We start from the raw sequence: 19731 nt of genomic DNA on the forward strand, positions 1-19731 counted from the left end.
GGGGGGATATTGCCACAGTTTGGGGCTGGAGCTCCCCCAGGGATGAAGGAGGAGGGTTGGGGCAGGGGGCAGTTGGAAAGAGGAGGGGTTTTGGGGTACAGGGCAGGGTGGGCACGGCGCGGTGCCCATGCTGGTGGTGGCGGGTGGTGCTGGGCGCCGGCGGCCCCGGGGTGCACAAAGCCCCTTTGATGGATCACAGAGGAGCTGCTCATCCCTCACCCGGTCTTTGGCCCCGGGATCGGACCTGGGAGAGGAGAGGGGGACCCTGGCCATGAGCACCCCGGAAGGGATGACATGGGGGGCTCAGGGGCTGTGTGTCCCTTTGGTTGGACTTGGTGTGAGCCCCAACCCTGCCCACAACCCCCTGGGATGGGCTAGTCCATAGCCAGCCCCACTGGCATGGGGTGCTGTGGGGAGCTGGGGGTGCCCCATCCATCCCACATGGGGATGGGGGACTTGCTCCTTCCCACTATGGGTGATGGTGACACCCATGAAGCCACCAGACCCTGGTCCTCAGGGAGAGGCCTGCGGTAGGGGGTGGGATGAAGAGTGTGGTGGGACCCAGTGGTACCCGATGTGACCCAGTGGTACCCGATGTGACCCAGTGGGAGCTGGAGGGACCCAGTAGGACCTGGTGAGACCCAATGGGACCCGGTGGGCCCCGGCTGCCCTGCGCTGAGGCCGGCTGGCCATGCACAATACCACGGCCCCACTCCTGAGCCGCCGCCGAAGCCCCTTTCCCAGCGCCGAGCGCCTTTGTCTCGCCTTTGTGATGGAAAGAGCCCCCCCTCCTAAATCACGGCCCTGACACCCCCATTGTCTCCTTCCCAGGGAGGTTTGAAACTCTCCCCCCCCCCCTCTCCCGAGGTCAGGAATGTGGCCGGTTGCTATTGGGATGGAGGAGCAGGGCTGGGTGGGGGGCTGCGGGGTCACATCGGCTCGGCGGGTCAACCCGAAAACAAAACCTTTTGAAATACCTACTCTCCATCACTGCCAACATTGTCCCCTGCCAGCGGGGGCCTGGCACAGCCCCTCCAGCCCGGCCGCTGCCCACCCCAGCGGTCAGCATCTGGGGGGGGGGGACACAGAAGGGTATTGTGCCGAAGGGGACAGCTTTGTCTTTGGTCACAGCTGCCCCGGGTTGGGACCGGGACCGACGGTCAGCACCGCTGAGGGGAGAGGAGGGGGGCACGGAGGGGATGGGAACGCATGGGTCAGTGTGTTGTGGGGGGACCCATCCCATTAGGGTACTGTCCCTCTGAGGGTGCAGTAGGGAGGATGGGAAGTTATCCCTGTTGCCCTCTGTCCCATTTGTCCCCGTTGTCTCCATGCCCAGCGTGGGGTTGGTTTCCTGCCTCAGTTTCCCCTTGCTGAGGCATCTCTCTGCCCACTCTCAGGGTTGACGGGTACCTGAGGTCCCTTTGACACCCAGAGCTGGGGTACGCTGGTGCTGGGCACCGCTGGCTCTGATGCCAACAGATGTGGTCCAGGCTGGGGAGAAAAGGGACCATTCTGGGGCTGAGCTGCTTGTGCCACCCGGGAGGGTCAGGATTTGGCTTGAAGGTGGCTCCAAACTCAGTGGTGCCTTGCGGGTAGAACAGAGCATCCTGCATCCCCCAGCTCCCTGCTCCCAGTAGGGCACAAAGAGGGAGGCTTCTACCTCTGGGATGTTCACAGCCCACCAGGAACACCCCAATGAGCTGAGGAGCAGGGGAGATGCAGCCCAGTGGGTCCCAGAGCTGGCGACATGTCCCTGCCCCATTTACAGTGGCACGGATGTCCCCATCTCCACCAGCCGGGATGGGGATGCTGCTCCCGCTGGCCTCCAGCTCCTCTGCCAGAGCATCTCTTGGGTGGGCCAAGATCTCCCCCGGTGGCCATAATCCCACCGAGGATGGCCGAAATCCCCCCAAGATGGCCCAAATCCCCCTGGATTTTTCCAGATGGGAAGATCCATAGTTCTTGCCTGCGGAAGCAGCCTGATGAGGAGGAAAGCAGCGCGGCGCCTGCGATGCGATGGGTTTAGCAGAGACCTGGAAGGAAAACCCAGCTGGGAGGGGAGCGCTGAGTTACCCAACAGCTGGAAGGAGGCAAAACCAGCTGGAATAGCTGGAATGGCTCGGGATGAGGGGCTCACAAGGCAGGGAGCATGGTGGGATCATGGGCACTGCCTTGGGTCCAGGGTGACTGTGCAGGCTCTGTGCCTCAATTTACCCATCTGGGGACCGGGCTGGGACTGTGGGGTTGGATGAGTTGGGGCAGTGTCTGGAGGGGACGGTGTCACTCAGGCAGTGTCATGGCATGGGAATGGGGACCCCTGGGGACACCACGGACCTGGGCAGCCACCTGAGCCCCCCGCATTGCTTTTTCTTGTGAAATAAGGTTAATAAAGGTGGTTGGTGGCCGGGAGAGTTGCCCCAGCCCCTGGCTATGCACACACACACAGAGTCTCTGCAGTTACATATACGTAGAAATATAGATATATATCTTTATACATTTGCTTTTTACAACCGGGCCTTTTAAAGCAGAAAAATGAGACGTTTTGGGAACCTGGAGCTTTCCAAAGGTTGAAAAGAAAATTTCAAGGAAGTGGTGGAGAGAGGCAGGAGGTGGCCAAAACCTCAGCCCTGGGTCCAAAAGCAACTCTTTTCCCATAAAAAAAGGGAAATATTCTGCTGTAAATGCTGTGCGGGCACCAGGGGGATGGGAAGGTGGTTTTCCAGGCGGGATGCTTTTGGGCTTGACATTGGCTCTGTGTTACAGGTATCACCACGGGTGTGTGGAGCCGTGGGGATGACCTGAGCCCCGTGGGGACACCGTGGGCCCTGTGGGGACCTGCCCCCCGCCTGCCAGCCCTGCTCCAGGCACACAGGGGCTGCCACAGCCCTGTGCTGGCAGAGTGATGGGATGGAGGTGCTGAGCCAGGTGGGTTGTCACCCCAAGGACCTCGCAGCGGGTGCCCTGGCAGGTAACCTCTGTATCGCCCTTCTCCCCGAGCTTGCTTGTGAGGTGTTTTCCATTGCACAGCCAAAACTGCTTGTACAGTGCTGCCTGACCCACAGTGGGCTCTGAGGCTCCATCATGAGCCAGTCCCTCTGCCAGTCCCAGCCCATGTCTGTGATGCATGTTGTGCTGGCCTGTGCCTCAGTTTCCCCATGTTAGTGCTCAGCGATGGCACCTCCTTCCTCTGCCTGTCAGGGTGGTGGAGCTGTGGATACGGCAGTCTGTCCCGCTCCAGTTCCCGAGCCCATGGCCAGGGAGTGTTGGTGTGTCCATGAAAGGGTGGCTGAACTGTGCCAGGCCAGGGATGCTGCATCCCAGGGATGGGGACAGAGGGGCTGAGCACATAAGGAGGGGGAATTGCTGGCTGTGGTCAGGTTTGCTCTTGCTCACAGAGCAGCATCCCAGGGTTGGCCCCAGCCCAGACCAGGGCACATCCGAGCTCAGGTCCCCCTGGTCCCAGTGTGGTGCCAGGTGTCAAGGGCTCCGCAGGGTTTCATCCCTGTCTGCAGGCTGGGAACTGCCCCTCTTGGCCTCTCTGGGATCCAGGCCTTGCAAAACACTGCTATGTCCAGCACTGAAATCCCTCTGTGCTTTTCCAAGGGGCTGAGGGCAGGGCTGTGACCCGCAGGAGAGGATCCAGGGATGGAAGGATGTGAGGATGTGGGGACATAGGGATGCAGAGATGTGGGGGCAAAGGGATGCAGGGATGAAGAAGGGAAAGGATACACGGGTGTAAGGGTAAAGGGATGCAGGGATGAATTGGGGCAGGGACAGAGGGATGCAGGCACACGGGGCTCAGACCCGCCCCCCGAGGCCCTGTCTCCCCGCACCGTGCCGGGCCGGGCCGTGCCGGGAGGTGGCAGCAGCGGCCGGCGCGGGGCCGGGCTGCGGGGTGGGGCGGTGCGGGGGGGGGTGTCCCCGCGGGACGGGGCCGGCCGAAGGGTCCGCGGCATCCCCCGGTTTAATCCCTTCCCTGCGGAGCGGAGCGGGGCTGCCCCCGGCCGGGCCGGGCGCGGGTGGGCTCCGGCTCCTGCTCCCTCCCGCAGCTCCTCCGCACCACGGGGAGCGCGCAGCGGCCCTGGCACGGAGCCCTTCCCGGGAATACTTCTCCGAGCTGCGCTGTAAACAGCGTTCTTCCCTCCCGACAGCCGCCGCAGGGCTCCCCGTGTCCCCCCCACTCTCTCTGTTGCTTCTTTCAGGTGCTGCTGCATTGTTCATCACCCGCTTGTTGCACCCAGCTGGGGTCTTCCCGGAGGTCCTCCGGGAGCGGGGGGATGTGGGGATCCATCGGGAGCAGCCGCCCGGCCAGACCCTCATCCCGCTGCCGGTGGGTGCAGGTCTGGCCATGCATGGCACAGGCCCCTCACCAGCACCCCGGTGCCACCGCAGCGAGGGGTGCCCGGCACCCCCGGGTGGTGGTGTGCCACAGGACGAGGCCTCCTCCCAGGCTGCGCTTGCTCCTGGAGCTGTATTTAGGGATCGGGTGGTTAACCAGCGGTTGTGGCCAAACGTCCCACAGGCCCCAGGGCTTTGGACACGCTGCAGACACGCCTGGGGGGGCTGCACATGGGCAGCCTGCGTGGGATACGGCTTGGTGGGGTGGGCTTGTGATGAGGGAGAGCTGTGAGCCCAGCCCGCCACGGCTCACCCTGGCCACAAGCCCCATTCGGCCATCAGCCCCCCTGGCCACAAGCCTTCCAGGCTATGAGACCCCCTGGCTATGAGGTCCCATGGCCATGATCCCCCTATAGCCATGAGCTCCCCATCCTCTTGCCCACCCATCCACTGCCCTCGCCACACTGGGCACAGCAGCGCCCCGACCCCGAGCTGTCAGGGGGCACACGGGGATGCCCAGGAGCATCCTCGCAGTGGGGGGATACCAGGAATACCCCCCGTGTTCCCGCCCCCCTCCCATGGGCTCTGAGGGGTCTTTTACCGATATCGGCTCTATTTAAACAAACCCAACCCAAACCCGCCCCCGGGGCTCGCGGCGGGGCCGGGCCAAGGGGCGGGGGGTGCGCTGAGAGCGGCGGGTCTCAGCCCGCCCCTTCCCCGCCCGCCGCCGCCATGGGGCCGCTCTGCGCCCTACTGCTGCTGCTGCTGCTAGTGCTGGGCACCGGCACCGGTACCGATACGGGTATCGGTACCGGCTCCGGGCCGGACCCGCCGCTTGTGGTGCTCGCCCTCCTGGCCCGCAACGCGCAGCACTCGCTGCCGCACTGCCTGGGAGCCCTGGAGCGCTTGGACTATCCCGCAGGGAGCATCGCCCTGTGGTGAGGGACCGGGGGGTCCCGGGGAGGAGGGAGCTGGGGGGGGAATAGGGGGAGCCCCAAATTGAGCTGGGGTCATGGGAACGGGGGTAACGGGGAGCCCAGGGGATGGGGATGAGAGGGGGGGATGGAGGTGCTGGGGAACAGGGGGGGAATGGGGAGCCGGGGGTGGTGGGGACCCAAAGGACAATGTAGGGGAGGGAATGGAGAGCTGGGGAGAGTGGGAGGGCTGGGGGCTCGGGGTGGTCTCGGAGTAACGGGGGCCTGGGTGGGGGGGAATAGAGAACGGGGACAACAGAGTCCTGGGGGGGAATAGGGACCTTGGGGGAATGGGGACCCCCAGGAGGAGCAGGGACCCTGGTGGTGACATTTCCCCAGCCCCAAGGAGCGAGGGGTGGCTCTGCCCCGGGTGTGGGACCCAGCAGGGACCCGGGAGGGGCTGGGCGCTGCCCCACGGCGAGGGAGCAGGACCCCCACCTTTCCCTCCTGAAGCTGTGGGGCTGGGGAGGGGATTTTTCCCCAATGGCACCCTCTAAACCCCGTTTTACCGTGCGGGAGGTGGCTGGAAGGAGCCCCTGTCCCTTCTCTTTGTCCGTCCTCCGCTGCCGCCGTCTGAGCTCGTTAGAAACTTTCTGCAGCAGTTTTGCAGGGGGCCGAGGCAGGGGCTGTCGAGGGGGTCCTGGCCGGTGGGTTTGGGCTGGGGCAGAGCAGCAGAGCCCCCGGGAGCCCCCGGCCACAGGGCCCTTTGGGGGGCGGGTTGAGAGCAGCTGCCTGCGGAGCTGGGGGGGGCCCAGGTCCTGCCTTGTCCCCTGTGTCCCAGTGTGTCCCCATGACACCCACCGGGGGGGCAGCTCTGGGGCTCTTTGACAGGTTGAAGGTGCAGGGGAAAGTGGGGACTTGGGGGCTGCCCTAGTGCAATGTGGGGCTCAGCCCCATCTATGCTGGGGTCTCTGTGAACATCGCTGTGAGGTTGGGTTGGGAGGGTTGGGGATGGCGGCTGTACGTGGCAAGGGAAGGTTTGGGAAGGGGGGGTTTGCTGCTTGTCTGGGTCTTTTCTCTGGCTGATGGAGCTGTGGGGTGCACAGGGGTGCTGTGGGGTACAGGACTGGGGAGATGAAGCTGCTCTGATGCTGTTTGTGGTGGGCAGCCGCAGGGGCTGCTTTGGGCTGCAGTGAGAGCTCCAGCACCAGGACAGAAATGACCCGTCGTTGTTCCTCCTCCTGCCAGCGCAGCCTCACTCCCTCCAAATTACATGTTACGTTCCCAAGCGATTCCGTCACCGTCTCAGCTTCTTCTCCCCAGGGAAGCTCCGAGTGCAGGAAGGGGAGCCACAGTTGTCCCTTGGGGGGGGTGCCCAGGGGCTGATGTCCTGTCCCTCAGGTGCGCGACAGATCACAACTCGGACAACACGACGGCGATGCTGCAGGAGTGGCTGAGCGCTGTGGGCGAGGACTATCACTCAGTGGCGTGGAAGGTGCAGGAGGAGCCCAGGTGAGGCTGGGGGAGACCTAACCCCATTCCCTGCCTTGGGATGCTGCCAGGAGGAGCCGGCACAAGGCAGAGCTGAGCTGCTGGAGCATGCACTGTGTGTTCCCAGTGGGGTTAACCCCTGCTTTCCCCTTCCAGCTCCTACCCTGATGAGCTCGGGCCCAAGCACTGGAGTGATCAACGCTATGAAAACCTGATGAGGCTGAAGCAGGAGGCTCTCACCTACGCCCGGGAGCAGCGAGCAGACTACATCCTGGTAAGGGACATGGGGTGCCATGGGGCTGGGGGCTGAGGTGGGCATCCCCACGCCTCCAAGACCTGTGTTATTCCCCCAGTTTGTGGACACCGACAGCATCCTGACCAACAACCAGACCCTCAAGTTTCTCATGGCGCAGAACAAGTCGGTGGTGGCCCCAATGCTGGACTCGCAGACCTTCTACTCCAACTTCTGGTGCGGCATCACACCCCAGGTACATCCCTAGAAAGCCCTGGGGAAGGGGTCCCCAATGGTGGACGTGCTCCCCACCATGGACGCATCACTCCATGTGCCACAGGGGTACTACCGCCGGACGGCTGACTACTTCCCCACCAAGAACCGGCAGCGGGTGGGCTGCTTCTCCGTCCCCATGGTCTACGCCACCTTCCTGATCGACCTGCGGAAGGAGGACACGTTGCGGTTGGCTTTCTATCCGCCCCATCCCAATTACACCTGGGCCTTCGACGATATCATCGTCTTCGCCTACTCCTGCCAAGAGGCCGGTGGGGACCAGGGGGTGCTGGGGCGGGGCAGGGCAGGGGGCTTGGGGGGGCTGCGGTGCTCATCCATCGCATGTGGCAGGCGCCGAGGTCCATGTGTGCAACCAGCAGCGTTTCGGATACATCAACGTCCCTGTGAAGGCTCATCAGACGCAGGAGGACGAACGTGCCAACTTCGTGCATCTCACACTGGAGGCTATGGGTGAGCATCCATGGATGGCGGGGTCCTGGAGGTGTCCCCATCCCAGGGGTGACAGGGACCTGGTGCCGGTGGTGCCTGTTGGCCCTGGTTTCTGGGCTGGACCAAAGGGATGTCCGCTCTCTCCGCAGTGGATGGTCCCCCCATGCAGCGCTCCAGGCACATCTCCCTCCTCCCCAAGCCGCTCACGAAAATGGGCTTTGATGAAGTAAGTGCCCAATGGACCCCCCATGTCCCCCTCTTTGTCCCTCTCTGTCAAAGCCCACTACAGGCTTTGTTGTTGGTGACAACATGGTGACAACATGGCTCCTTGTTGGGGATCTCCTCTTCCTCCCCAGATCTTCCTCATCAACCTGGTGCGGCGGCCGGACCGGCGCCGGCGGATGCTGGCATCCCTGCGGGAGCTGGAGATCGCCCCACGCGTGATGGATGCTGTGGATGGGAGGTGACCATGAGGGGACATGTCCCTGCATTGCCACCCCCCCGCTGTCACCATGGGGTGACTGGGGTGGGGGGATGACACCTTGCCGACGCAGCCCCTCGCCTTGCAGCGCCCTCAACAGCAGCGACATCAAGGTGCTGGGGGTAGACTTGCTCCCTGGGTACTACGACCCCTTCTCCGGCCGCACGCTCACCAAGGGTGAGGTCGGCTGCTTCCTCAGCCACTACAACATCTGGAAGGAGGTACGGGGCTGTGGGGGTCCCTAAGGGCCACCAGTATGGGGCAGGGACCCCGCGAGCATCACCAGGTCCCTGCAGGACCTAGGGAGATGCAGGGCGAGCGGGCACAGCGTGGTGCTGGGATGGGTTTGCACCTCTGCCCCCCACTCCCCACAGATCGCATCCCGGGGGCTGGAGCGGTCGGTGGTGTTCGAGGACGACGTGCGCTTCGAGGCCGCCTTCCCGGCACGGCTGCGGTGCCTCATGGAGGAGCTGGAGGGGGCACAGCAGGACTGGGACCTCATGTGGGTGCCGGGGACAGGCGGAGGCAGGATGGGGGGTCCTCAAGGCCGGGTCTCACAGCTCAATGACCCCCCTACAGATACCTGGGGAGGAAGCAGGTGAACGCAGAGGATGAGGAGCCTGTGCAGGGCGTGCGGAACCTGGTGGTGGCCGGGTACTCGTACTGGACACTGGCCTACGCCATCTCCCGCCGTGGGGCGCAGAAGCTGCTGGATGCTGAGCCCCTCTCCAAAATGCTGCCGGTGGATGAGTTCCTGCCCATCATGTACGACAAGCACCCCAAGTAAGGAGCGAGGGGTGCTAATGGAGAGCCGTGGAAGTGCTGGCCATGTGTTTCTTCTCAACCATCACCCGGTCCCCCCCCTGCTCCAGCGTTACTCATGCTGGAGGGAAACATCTGCAGCATGAGCTCATTCCCCCCTGGCCGCTGCTGGAAAATGGCCCCCAGCCAGCGCTGGGGATAGGGATGGAGCTGGGGCTCGGTGCTGGTGCTGCACAGGGTGCTTGGCCCCGTGGCAAGGGGGGAGCAGCCCCTGCACCCCGGTGCTGGGGGGTTATATGGTTCCCCATCCCTGGTTGTGGGTCTCAGCCCCACCTTGGGGTATGTCCATGTCCCTCTTCCCAGGGGCAAGGCTGTGTCTGGGATGGGGGGGTCAGTTTGGGGAGTGGCTGAGTGCTGGTGGATGGTGTCCTGGGGCAGAGTGGGGTGGGAAAACAGAGCAGGACGGCAGAACAGAGGGATTAGGTGTGTAAGGGGAGGCTGGAGGTGCGCAGAGGGGCGGATTAGTGCTCTGGATGTGAACCAGGAGCAGCTGGGCGCCCCATGCTCGCCGGTGGGATGCTGTGCCAGAGAACCCCTTCACGCCCAGGCTGGCCCCACGCCACTGGGGCTGGTCCCATCCCCTCCATGCAGAGCCAAGCTCCACAGGCAGCAGCAGCATAGGGCATCCCCCCAGCTCAGCTCCCAGACTCCATCCCCAGATCCCCATGTCCCTCCCGATCACCAGCCCCGCACGGCGCCTTCCCTGGGTGCTCGGTGTGCTTTTCCCAGCCCTTTTTCTCCCTTGACCATGCTCTTTAAGCCAATTCCTCCTCTCGGCTCTGCTTTCCCCAGTGAGGATTACAAGCGGCACTTCGCCCCCCGCGACCTGCTGGTGTTTTCGGCTCACCCCCTCTTGGTTTATCCCACCCACTACGCTGGGGAAAGCAACTGGCTGAGCGACACCGAGACCTCCACCATCTGGGATGATGATGCCAAGAAGACCGAATGGGCTGGCTCACACAAGACCCTGAGGGACCCGCGGGGTGGTGCCGGTTACCTCCGCTCCAATGCCCGTGATGAGCTCTGATGGTGAGTGAGGCTCTGGGATGGGGATGGAGTGGTTGGGAAGCATCTCCCTGCGAGCGCTGCGTTCAGATGTGTCCCAGATGTTTAGCTTCCTTTTGCCATGTGGCAGCAGCTCTGCCCATCACAAAGCACTGGGAAACAGCGGTGAGACCTCCTCTTCCAGGTGGGGAAAAGGATGGGGATGCTGGGCTGGAGGGGAGCAGGTCCTGCTCCCCACATCCGTCCCCTCAAGTGATGAAGGGACAACGCTCCCTTCATCACCTTCATTTGGGGCATTTGCAGGGGGAGCTTCACCCCATCACTGCCTTTTCCCCCCCCCAGAGCGGGTCTCGCTGGGGCTGTGCCTGTGTGAGCCCTCAGCACCGCCACGGTTAACGCCGGGTCAGACATTCCCTGTCTGAGGCTGCTTGTGCTGGCAGCAGCTCCTGCCCTGGGAGCAGCCAGACCGGGGGAGGCTGGAAAACAACCCTCGCGCTGCCTGTGCTGCAGGCGAGAGCGCGTTGAGCTGCCCTGACCACTTGGTCTGCGCCCTCTCCTCCTAGGGATGGACCGTGACCAGCCGGGAGCACCGGTGGCCTCATCCTGCCCGCTCCTGCTCGGGAGCTGCTGCTGGACACATCCTCAGGGCTCTGCACATCTGGAGGTGCTGAATCCACCCAGGGCAGGATTTGCTCCCTGGAGAGCCCCTTCCCTGCCCAATGGAGGGACCCGAGAGCGGTGTGCTCCATCTCTGCTGAGGACACGACTCCAGATGATGCCAATGGTGCTGTCTGCCAGCTTGGACATTGGAGAGTGTTTTTGGGGCTGGGGGCTGGCTCCCATGGCGGCACATGTGGCCTCCTGCTGCTGAGCGGGCTTGTCCCTCGCCTGTGCTGTGCCCAGGGATTAAAGCAGACTGTGTGTGAGCTGATGCGCCGCGGCCCCATGTAGTGTCCATTGCGGTCACCTTGGTGTTCCCCTGGCTGGGAATTGCTTTGGGAATGAAATCTGTAACAGGGAGAGGGAGGCTGGAGTTCTCCCTTGGGATCTGGGGGTGAAAATGAGGGTGGCAGCTCCGCAGAGCTCTGCTCTCCCATGGGAATGCTGATGGAAACGATCTCCCTCCTTGGCGCTAGGTTTGGCCTTGGGACTGGAAACCTGACATCAGCCTGAACACCGGGATGTGCAGCCGAGTCCTGCTGGGCTCTGGCATCTGTCACCTTTGTGGCCAGCTCTGGAGGAGGGTGTTTGCTTTCCAAGAGCCCGGGTTTGTTTGGTGCGAAACCTCAGCTCCTCAGCAGGGAGACGTGCGGCTGAAAACAGGGTTTTCTGGGCTGGAGGAGCAGCTTCCTTAAAGCCATGGTCTGGGGGAGCCGGGGAGGTGTGAGCTCCCCACCAGGCCTGTGGTGCTGCTGGGTTCACCCTGGATGGGTTTGCACCCCTCTTCTCCCCACAGCTTGATATGAAGGTGATGGAGCAGTGGGGGGAAGCCTCAGTAGCTGAGACCCACAGTGGGATGTCGGAGACCACCAAACATGATCCAGGGGAACACCAATTGGGGCAGGTCAAAAAGCTACAGCAGGGACCTCCTGAAGGAAAACCAGCTCCGGATTACATGGGACCTGAAGATCTGAGTGGATCTAGTGGGAAACAGGGAGAAGGAGGTGGCCAAGTGCATGGTCTGCAAACCACAGGGACCCAGCCAGCACTGACAGGGCCGTGGCTGTGCCCTGCTTGTCCCCTGGTCACAGGGAGCCTCAAAGCTATGGGAAGAGCTGGGGATGGAGCTGGAGTAAGGAACCACAGCTGCCTGTGGTATGTGTGTCCCAGAAAGCATTCCAGTATCCATTGGGATGCGGGTGAGGAGCTGCCTGTGTTGGGACTCTCTGTGCAGGCACAGGATGGGCAGGCAGAGCCCAGGGACACCGTGGTGGCAATGGATTGCTCTCTCCATGAGACCTGTATCAGGTCAATGAGGAGCAGGAGCTTCTCCAGCTGCTGGAAGCTCCAAGGGTTTGGTTTAAAACCATCTAACTCAAAAACTATGGAGACCAGCCCCGAGATTTGCTGCAGCAATGACGGAATTCCCAGCGACTTGTGTTTGCTATGGTTTCTCAACAACGCTGAAGTGGTTTGGACTATGTGGGAGAGTCGCTCCCATCGCTTTCCACTGGAAGCTTCCCTCCAGCCTGTGCTGGTGGAACAGGGCTGGGAACATGGAATGGAGCCACGGAGCCAGGAACTGCCCGAGTCCCACAGGCAGCGCAGAGAGAGGCAGGAGCAGGGATTTATTTGCTGTACGAAGCCTCCGCAGGGGTTTGAGATGTGTGTGACCAGCTCTGCCCCAGCCCACGGTGCCCTGTCCAGGGGCTCACATCAGCCCCTGTGCCCCGCAGGTGCTGTGCCCCACAGGATGTGCTCCAGCAGACAGGTCACTGCCTTGGCCAGGCTCTGCTCCGTGGTGCTGAGCGGAGCCAGAAGGGAGCTGGACACCGTCCCTGCACCCTCCGGCTGCCGGGTCATGTCCTGAGGAGGAGAAGGAAGGAGATGGAGGGGCTCGGAGGCAGGGGGACGGTGCTGTGAATGGGGCTGGCAGACAGGGAACAGCTCCTCATGTTTTCCAGGTGGTTTGGAGTGTTTGCTCCAAGAAACATGATTTTGGAAGAGGTTTTGGCGGGCTCTGCCCAGATCCCAGGCTCCTGCCAGGCCTGGCGGAGCCGCTCCGGCTAATTGTTTCCATGTCCTTCCCGGCAGCCAAACTGACATCAGTGCTCCCGGGAGCACAGGGAAGGAGGGAAAAGGGGAGAGAGGAAAGGGAGCAGGGGCTTGGCTGGGGGAAGAGGAGTGGGGGCACGACAAGCCATGCAGTGAGGTGGGGCAGCTGGGATGGAGGGATGGGAACGGCCGGGATGGAGGGATGGGAATAGCTGGGATGGAGGGATGGGAATAGTTGGGATGGAGGGATGGGAACAGGCGGGATGGAGGGATGGGAACAGCTGGGATGGAGGGATGGGAACAGGCGGGATGGAGGGATGGGACCGGGAATGGCCCCTGGGACTGCAGGGGTATGGCATGGCCAAAACCAGAGGTCATGGGGTCAAAGGTCAGAAGGTAATGAGGGTAAAGGTTAAAAGGTAATGGGTAAAAGGTCAAAAATTACAGTGTCAATAGGTCACAAGGTCAAAGGTGACAAAGCTCATAAGGCCACAGGGCTCAAAGGTCGAGAGGTGATGGGAGTCAGTGGTTGTGAGGTCAAGGATTAAAAGGTCATTGGTTAAGGTCATTAAAAGGTCAGAGGTGAAAAGGGTCACAAAGGGAGAAAGGTCACAGGAGGAAAAGGTCACAGATCAAAGGTCACAAGGTCACTGGGGTCAAAGGCAAAGAGGTCATGGCTTAAAGGTCACAGGGTCAAAAGGTCACTGGGATAAAAGGTCACGAGGGCAAAGGTCAAACTCTCAGAGGGTCAAAGGTCACAGGGTCAGAGATGTCATGGGGTCAGAGGCCAAAGGTCAGTGGTTTTGGGGACCTCCCACCTGACCCTCCCTCCCCCACTGGGCTCTCGCACCAGGGCCGGTGGTGCAGCACCCCCCCCCCGGAGCCCTCCCGGGTCAGTGGGAGCCCGGCACGTCCCTGGGAAGGGCTTTTGCCTCCAAAGCCCCCGGCGTCCGAAGCCGCGGCAATGGGGGGGCACCCACCGCCCCGCCACAGCCGTGCTGTGCCGCGCCCCGCGCGGGCTGGGGCTGCCCTGGCCGGGGCTGTGGCCGGGCACGATCCCACCCACGCCCCTCACCCTGCTCCCCGCAGCCCCGACCCCCCTCGGCTTCCATCGCCCCCGCCCCGAGCTCGCCCTCGGCTGGTTGGGGCCCCGCTTCTGGTACCCCGGTGCTTCCCTCATCCCAATCCCCTCATCCTGGTCCCTCATTCCAGTCGCCTGGTGCTCCCCTCATCCCGATCCCTCATCCCCCTCCCTCATCCCAATCCCTTTATCCCAATTCCTCATCCCGGTCCCCTCAACCCATCCTTCATCCTGCTCCCGTCATCCTGATCCACCATCCCTCATCCCCATCCCTCACTCTGATCCCCTCATCCTGCTCCCTCATCGTGCTCCCCTCACCCCCATCCTTCATCCCACTCCCTCATCCCGATCCCTCTCCCCGCTCCCCTCATCCCGCTCCCTTATCCCGATCCCCTCATCCCACTCCCTCATCCCGATCCCTCTCCCCGCTCCCCTCATCCCGCTCCCTCATCCCGATCCCCTCATCCCAATCCCTCATCCCGCTCCCCTCATCCCGCTCCCCTCATCCCAATCCCTCACCCCCATCCCTCATCCCGCTCCCTCTCCCCGCTCCCCCGCTCCCCGATGACGCGGTGCCGCCGCCATCCCTCCGCGTGTTCCGTCCCTCCGTGAGCTCACTCGGCCGCGCCGCCGCTGGCCCCGCACCGCCCCCTCGCCCCGCACCGCCCCTTCTCCCGCCGCGCCGCCGCCATCTCGCTTACGGGCAGCGCCGCCATCCCGGCTGCGGGCAGCGGGGCGGGCCCGGGGCTCGGGGCGGGCCGAGCTCCGCCCGCCCTCGGTTAAAGCCCCGCTCCCGGTGGCTCGGGCGGGATGGACGCGGCTGGTCGCGGCGGTACTGGCCGAGCGCCGGGGGAAGGCGGCGAGAGGCGGATGGTCCCCGGGCCCGGGTGGTGCGTGCGGAGCATCCCGAGGGCGGCGCGGTCCCTGCCCGCGGTTGTGCGAGGCAGGAGCAGTAAGTGCCGGGGCCGTGCTGGGTGCTTGTGCCTGCGCTGTCCCCACGCTGGGGTACGTGGTCCCTTGTCCCCTCGGCACCCTCCGGCCCCGGGGAGCGCTGGCCCTGCCCGCGGAGCAGAGCCGCTGCCGAGGCTCGGTGCAGCCCCCCCAGCACAGCAGCATGTCGCTGGGCTTCGCTCACGGCTCTTTTCCTCTCTGCAGCTGGGCTTCTCCTCCTGTGGCCGGTGGGAGGAAGCCATCACCTCGCTATTTGAGAGCCTGGATCCACAGAGGGTAAAGGGTGCGCTGGATAGGGACACGCCAGTGACATGGGTCCCCCCTCCTGCTGTGCCCGTGGGGCCCAGAGATGTGCTCTGCAGTGGGAGAGAAGTGCTGCTGGGGCTCAGAGACCCAGTGGTCCTCCTGCACCAACGCTGGCTTCTCTGCAGAGGACATTTGGCCCAGCTGCTGCTGCCTCACCTCCTCCCCGGGAACAGGCCACTCTCTTGTTCCCAGTTACCAAACTGGAGAGCATCAGCTCCCTGCTGCTAAATCCCCAAAGTCCCATCGCATCCAGCAGCTATTCCCATGCAACTGGAATCTTCCGAGTCATTCTGCACCAGCTGCAGTCAGGAATCAAGGTAAAGGACTGCTCCCAACTGTTTATTTCATAAAGGATTTATTTGAAAATTAGAAATCGATAACGGTTTTGGAAAAGGCAGAATTTTGGGTGGTATCTAAAACGCCAGCTCCCAGGCATTTGGGTGGTGCCTAAACTCACTGTCCCTGGAGCTGGAATGGTCCCAAGCTGCGCTGGCAGCTCGTTTCAGTGCAGGGCCTGAGCGGAGCATTGGAAGTGTCCCTGTCCCCATCCCTCCGGTAGTTTGTTCCTAAAGAGTGAATGATTCTGGTTCCTCTGACCTGTTCTCCCATAACCGACTGCACAGAGCAGATTAAAAGCTGGGGAAAGGCCAGTGGTGCTGTGCACTGCCCTGATCTTCTCTACGTTGTCCCCAGGTCCCTGTTGGAAGTGACACTCCCCAGAAGCCAGATGCTGGCCCAGCCAAAGCCTGCAAGCTCTGACCAGCAGAAGGATGTGCAAGAAGCTCAACAGCTCATAGCACCAGCTCTCAGCCTGCTGTAGGAATCACCACTGAATAAAAGGCATTTTCAAACCTTTACTGGCACCATGGGCTCTCCTGGAGGTAGGACTGAAGTCTCCATAGCTGGTAAAGCAAGGGAGAAGTCTTTGTTGTTGTTGTTTTCCTGCTTTGCTGCAGGGAAAACCGTTGCACCTTAGGGGAAAGATGGATAAGGAGGTGTTGCCATCTCCCACATACGCCCTCGCTCTTGTTGATGGTGAAGCTGGTCCCTACCAGCATCATTCACAGTGAAAGGAAGCTGGAAAGAAGTTGACTCTAAAGCTTCCTTGAAAAGAAACCGGTGCTGCGGTGCTGAAGGTGTTCACAGGCAGTGCTGCAGCAGTCAGCTCTGTCACGTTGTACCAAGGAGCTGAGGCACAGCCACGCTTAAAGAGGTTTTAAAACCTGCTAAAATGCTGCAGGAAAGAAATATTCCTCCATGGGCTCAGAATCTCGATGTGTTGGGCACCAATAGCTGCCAGGAGAGGGGGGAGATGCTGGCAGGGGGACAAACCTCCCTGGCACTGCAGGTCCTCTTAGCATCGTCCCCTTGTTGTCACAGATGTCCTGGGTTTGTATCCACCCTCACTTGGGCAAGGGCAAATCAGTAAAGTGCTTTAAATCCCATCAGTTTCACTTGGTCCCACAGCTGCATCCTGGGGGCTGGAGGGATGAGTTCAGGAGGAGAGTGCCAGCAGGGAACACTCAGTTCCCACTGCTCATCCCACCAGCACCGGGCTCTGCTGCTCCACAGCCATTCCCTACGGATCTGAGCAAGATCACCAGTGACTACAAGAAAAAGCTGATCCGAGAGGCCACTGTTTTGCAGCCTGTTGAGGAGAATATTTTCTCCTCTTCTGGGAAGTAGGGAATGCTGTCAGCCACCTCCTGGACAACAGCCGGATGCACTTCGAGGCCTTGCTGGACCAGTTCACTGACCACGCACTGCTTCACGTGGTGGTGCTTCAGCGGCAGGAAGGGCACAACAAAATCAATGAGACTTTCATTAATGATCCCAGATTTCCAGAATCCACCTGCAAAAGGAAAGGAAGAGATGGGGTTTACCTTCGGAGAGTCTCTGCACTCCCTGGGATTCAAAGAGCTGCTTTGAGTGAAGCCAAATACTCTGCTGAAGGCAGATCTGCTTTAGGCTTGTACAAGGAGAGAGTTGAACCCATCAGTTGTCCCCCTGCCTTCATCCCCCAACACACTTGTTCTCCAGGAATTGGGGATTTAGCTTGACTGGTCTGACTTTAAGCTCTGCTCCCTGTGACAAGGGAAAAGCAAGGAGAGCCAGGGCAGTGGGGATTGGTACATCTCTGTTCAGTGAGTGTGCTGTGCTGTTTGCCATCCCACAGCCACCTTGTGGCAACAGGTCTGCTGGCTCGGAAGGCCGGGATATTCCTTCCCTTTGCCAGGAAACCTCCAGGGAATCGCAGTTCCCTTCCCTCAAAACCCCCTCGTCCCTTTCTGGCTGCCTGGGAGCTGGCAGATGGTGTCGGTGGCTGCCTGCAATGGGCCGGGCTCCCTCTGCCGGGCTCTGATCCCGCGGGAAGGGCTCCGTGCCATGGACTCACTGTGAGGATTGTCAAACACGGCTCTGGCGATGGCCGGCTCCAGGTCCTGCAGGCTGATCTCCTCCCGGTCCCTGCGGGCTCGCCACAGATCCAGCGTCATTGCGTTGATCTGCTCCCCTCCTGCGTTGCTGCGTGAGGAGGAGATGCTTGTTCAGTGTGTATCCAGGGAAAACAGTGCTGCAGGACAGAGGTGGCACCTCACACCCTCCAGCCTGCACAAGGGCAAGCCAGGATCTCCTGCTGCCTGCCCTAAAATGACTCCTGTAAAGGCAGCCAAGTAACGGGGACGGAGGAGCGTTTCCAGGCTCTCCAGGTCTGCATTCACAATGAAACATTGTCTCTTGGTGTTTGTAGAGGCTCAGAGAAGGAAAAGCAGAACAAGTGTGTGCTCTGAAGGAGGTGTGATCTCTGCCCAAAGAAGCACCATGCTGGGGGGCCCCGTGATGCCACAGAGGAGCTTCTCTTACCTTATGAAGATGAAGATGGCTTTGCGGTAGTTGGTCCCGTACACAACCCACGAGGGGCCCAGGAAGGGCAGGATCACGTCGATCAAGCCCGGGTGCATCTTGTCCATCTCGTCAAAGAGGAAGGCTGATCGTCCACAGCGCGTCAGGTTCCCTTGGATCCAGTGCTTCAGGCTTTCCTGGGAAACGCACCACCAAGCCGTAAGGCAGGGAGATGCCGAGGGAGGCTTGAGCAACCCCAGAGCCAAGACGTGAGCACCAGCAGAGCTGAAGGTGCTGAAAGCAGCGTGTCCCTGCACAGCACCACCTACTCAGAGCAGGAACAGCCAGTACAACACCTCCTGTATTGTGTGTTTCACACAGTGGCTGTTACTGGCTTTATTAGCCCATTGTAGATGTTTTTTATTCCAGATTTAAAGAAGAAGGCAGCAAACTAAAGCTGGGGATTTACTCCTACAGCTCCCCGTGTTCTTCTCTTTCACTGTGCATCTACAGCTCCCAGCTGCTGAGTGCTTTTAGTCGGCTCCTGTCCTGGTGGAACACCATGACCCAGAGGAGCTCTGGCTCTTTACCGTGCTGAAGTTACTTCAGCGTAGACTCCAGCCCACACAAAACCACTCATGTCATCTGTGGGCATGTGTTACCCTTAACAGGAGCACTTAACCCAGTACGGGGCTTGCCTTCCTGAGAGCGTTTCATCAAGGACACAATGCAACAAGGAACTCCAAATGTCCAAGTGCACCAATTCCCTGCTCTGCTGAGGGTTTGCCAGGTAACCTTCAGACTTTGATTTCCTCCCCTTCTCAGCTTTAAGAGACAGAGTGGCACAGTCAAGAGCCTAGAGGTGCTGTTCAGGAGCTGCTCGCTGTGTGAGGAGGGGATTACAAGCCTTAGTGACACGCCGGTTTTGACAGCCATCAAGCTGTTTGGAAAGCAGTGGGAGAATTTTAGTGCCTTTCATCTAAGCAGAGCACTTTTGTTTGCGTGTTCAAAGGGCTGTGTAAATATTTAAGGAATGAGAACGTGGTCAGGGCAAGGACTGCTGTGAGGAAGATGAAAGTGATAACTTGGTGCTGGAATGCATCACGGTTACTAAAGGAGCCTTCAGCCAGAGTGTGGAGCCACTCACTCAGGGTTTGAGAGGGTAAAACAAAGAGCTCTTATTCCTACTATACTCCAGGAAACAGCCCAAATGTGGATGTAGTGAGGATCAAGATGGACATAACCAAAGAAAACCCAATCAAGCAGGAGGCATCCCTTACCTTGTACTGCTCTATGTGCTCAGCATGGGGGAAGTGCACGATTGGCGAGAACTGGTGCACAAAGGGGCTGCGGAGCCCTCCCTGGAAGAGGTATCGGATGAGCAGGGAGCTCACGTAGGTTTTGCCTGTGCCGGTGGAGCCGTGGAAGGACATCACCAGCGGCTTCAGCGGGTTCTGCTCCGCCAGGAACCCCCTCACCGCCCTCATCACCTGCTGCCTCGCCAGCGGCTGCCCCACCACGCTCACGGCCAGCTCGCACTCCAGACCTGCGCCGAGTCAAAGCAAGCCTTGGGTTAAGCTCCCGCTATGTCCCGCACCGCGGCTGCCCCGACACCGAGCGCCGCTTCCTCCCCATCACCCAGCCCTCGCCTCCCTTTCCCCCCAACCGCCACCCACTTCATCCCCCGCTGACCGCGCAGGTCGGGCCCGAAGCCGCACTCGCAATCGTCCGAGAAGCCGCAGCGCAGCGCCCGCAGGTCCCAGGCGGCGGCGGCGGGGCGGGACCCGCAGCTCCCCAGCACCAGCAGCAGCGGGGCCAGCGCCGCCGCTCC

At 61.4% G+C, this 19731-nt stretch overlaps 2 protein-coding genes across 2 annotated transcripts; one reads left to right on the forward strand and one right to left on the reverse strand.

Moving 5' to 3' along the window:
* The first annotated feature begins 5047 nt into the window (after positions 1-5047).
* Positions 5048-10937, forward strand: CERCAM (cerebral endothelial cell adhesion molecule). The gene is made up of 13 exons (XM_030506938.1): positions 5048-5276; positions 6654-6764; positions 6900-7017; positions 7097-7231; positions 7316-7520; positions 7600-7719; positions 7848-7924; positions 8055-8161; positions 8268-8400; positions 8554-8681; positions 8759-8962; positions 9794-10030; positions 10570-10937. Exons 1-12 carry the CDS (start codon positions 5071-5073, stop codon positions 10026-10028), a joined length of 1779 nt encoding a protein of 592 aa, XP_030362798.1. The 5' UTR covers positions 5048-5070; the 3' UTR covers positions 10029-10030; positions 10570-10937.
* Positions 10938-15395: 4458 nt separating this feature from the next.
* Positions 15396-19638, reverse strand: TOR2A (torsin family 2 member A). Its single transcript, XM_030507147.1, has 5 exons — positions 19577-19638; positions 19181-19446; positions 17922-18097; positions 17455-17582; positions 15396-16911 (listed from the first exon to the last, which is right to left on the reverse strand). Exons 2-5 carry the CDS (start codon positions 19385-19387, stop codon positions 16667-16669), a joined length of 756 nt encoding a protein of 251 aa, XP_030363007.1. The 5' UTR covers positions 19388-19446; positions 19577-19638; the 3' UTR covers positions 15396-16666.
* Between the last annotated feature and the right edge of the window lie 93 nt (positions 19639-19731).

Source organism: Strigops habroptila, chromosome 15, assembly GCF_004027225.2.
Source record: "Strigops habroptila isolate Jane chromosome 15, bStrHab1.2.pri, whole genome shotgun sequence".
NCBI classification, from domain to species: domain Eukaryota; kingdom Metazoa; phylum Chordata; class Aves; order Psittaciformes; family Psittacidae; genus Strigops; species Strigops habroptila.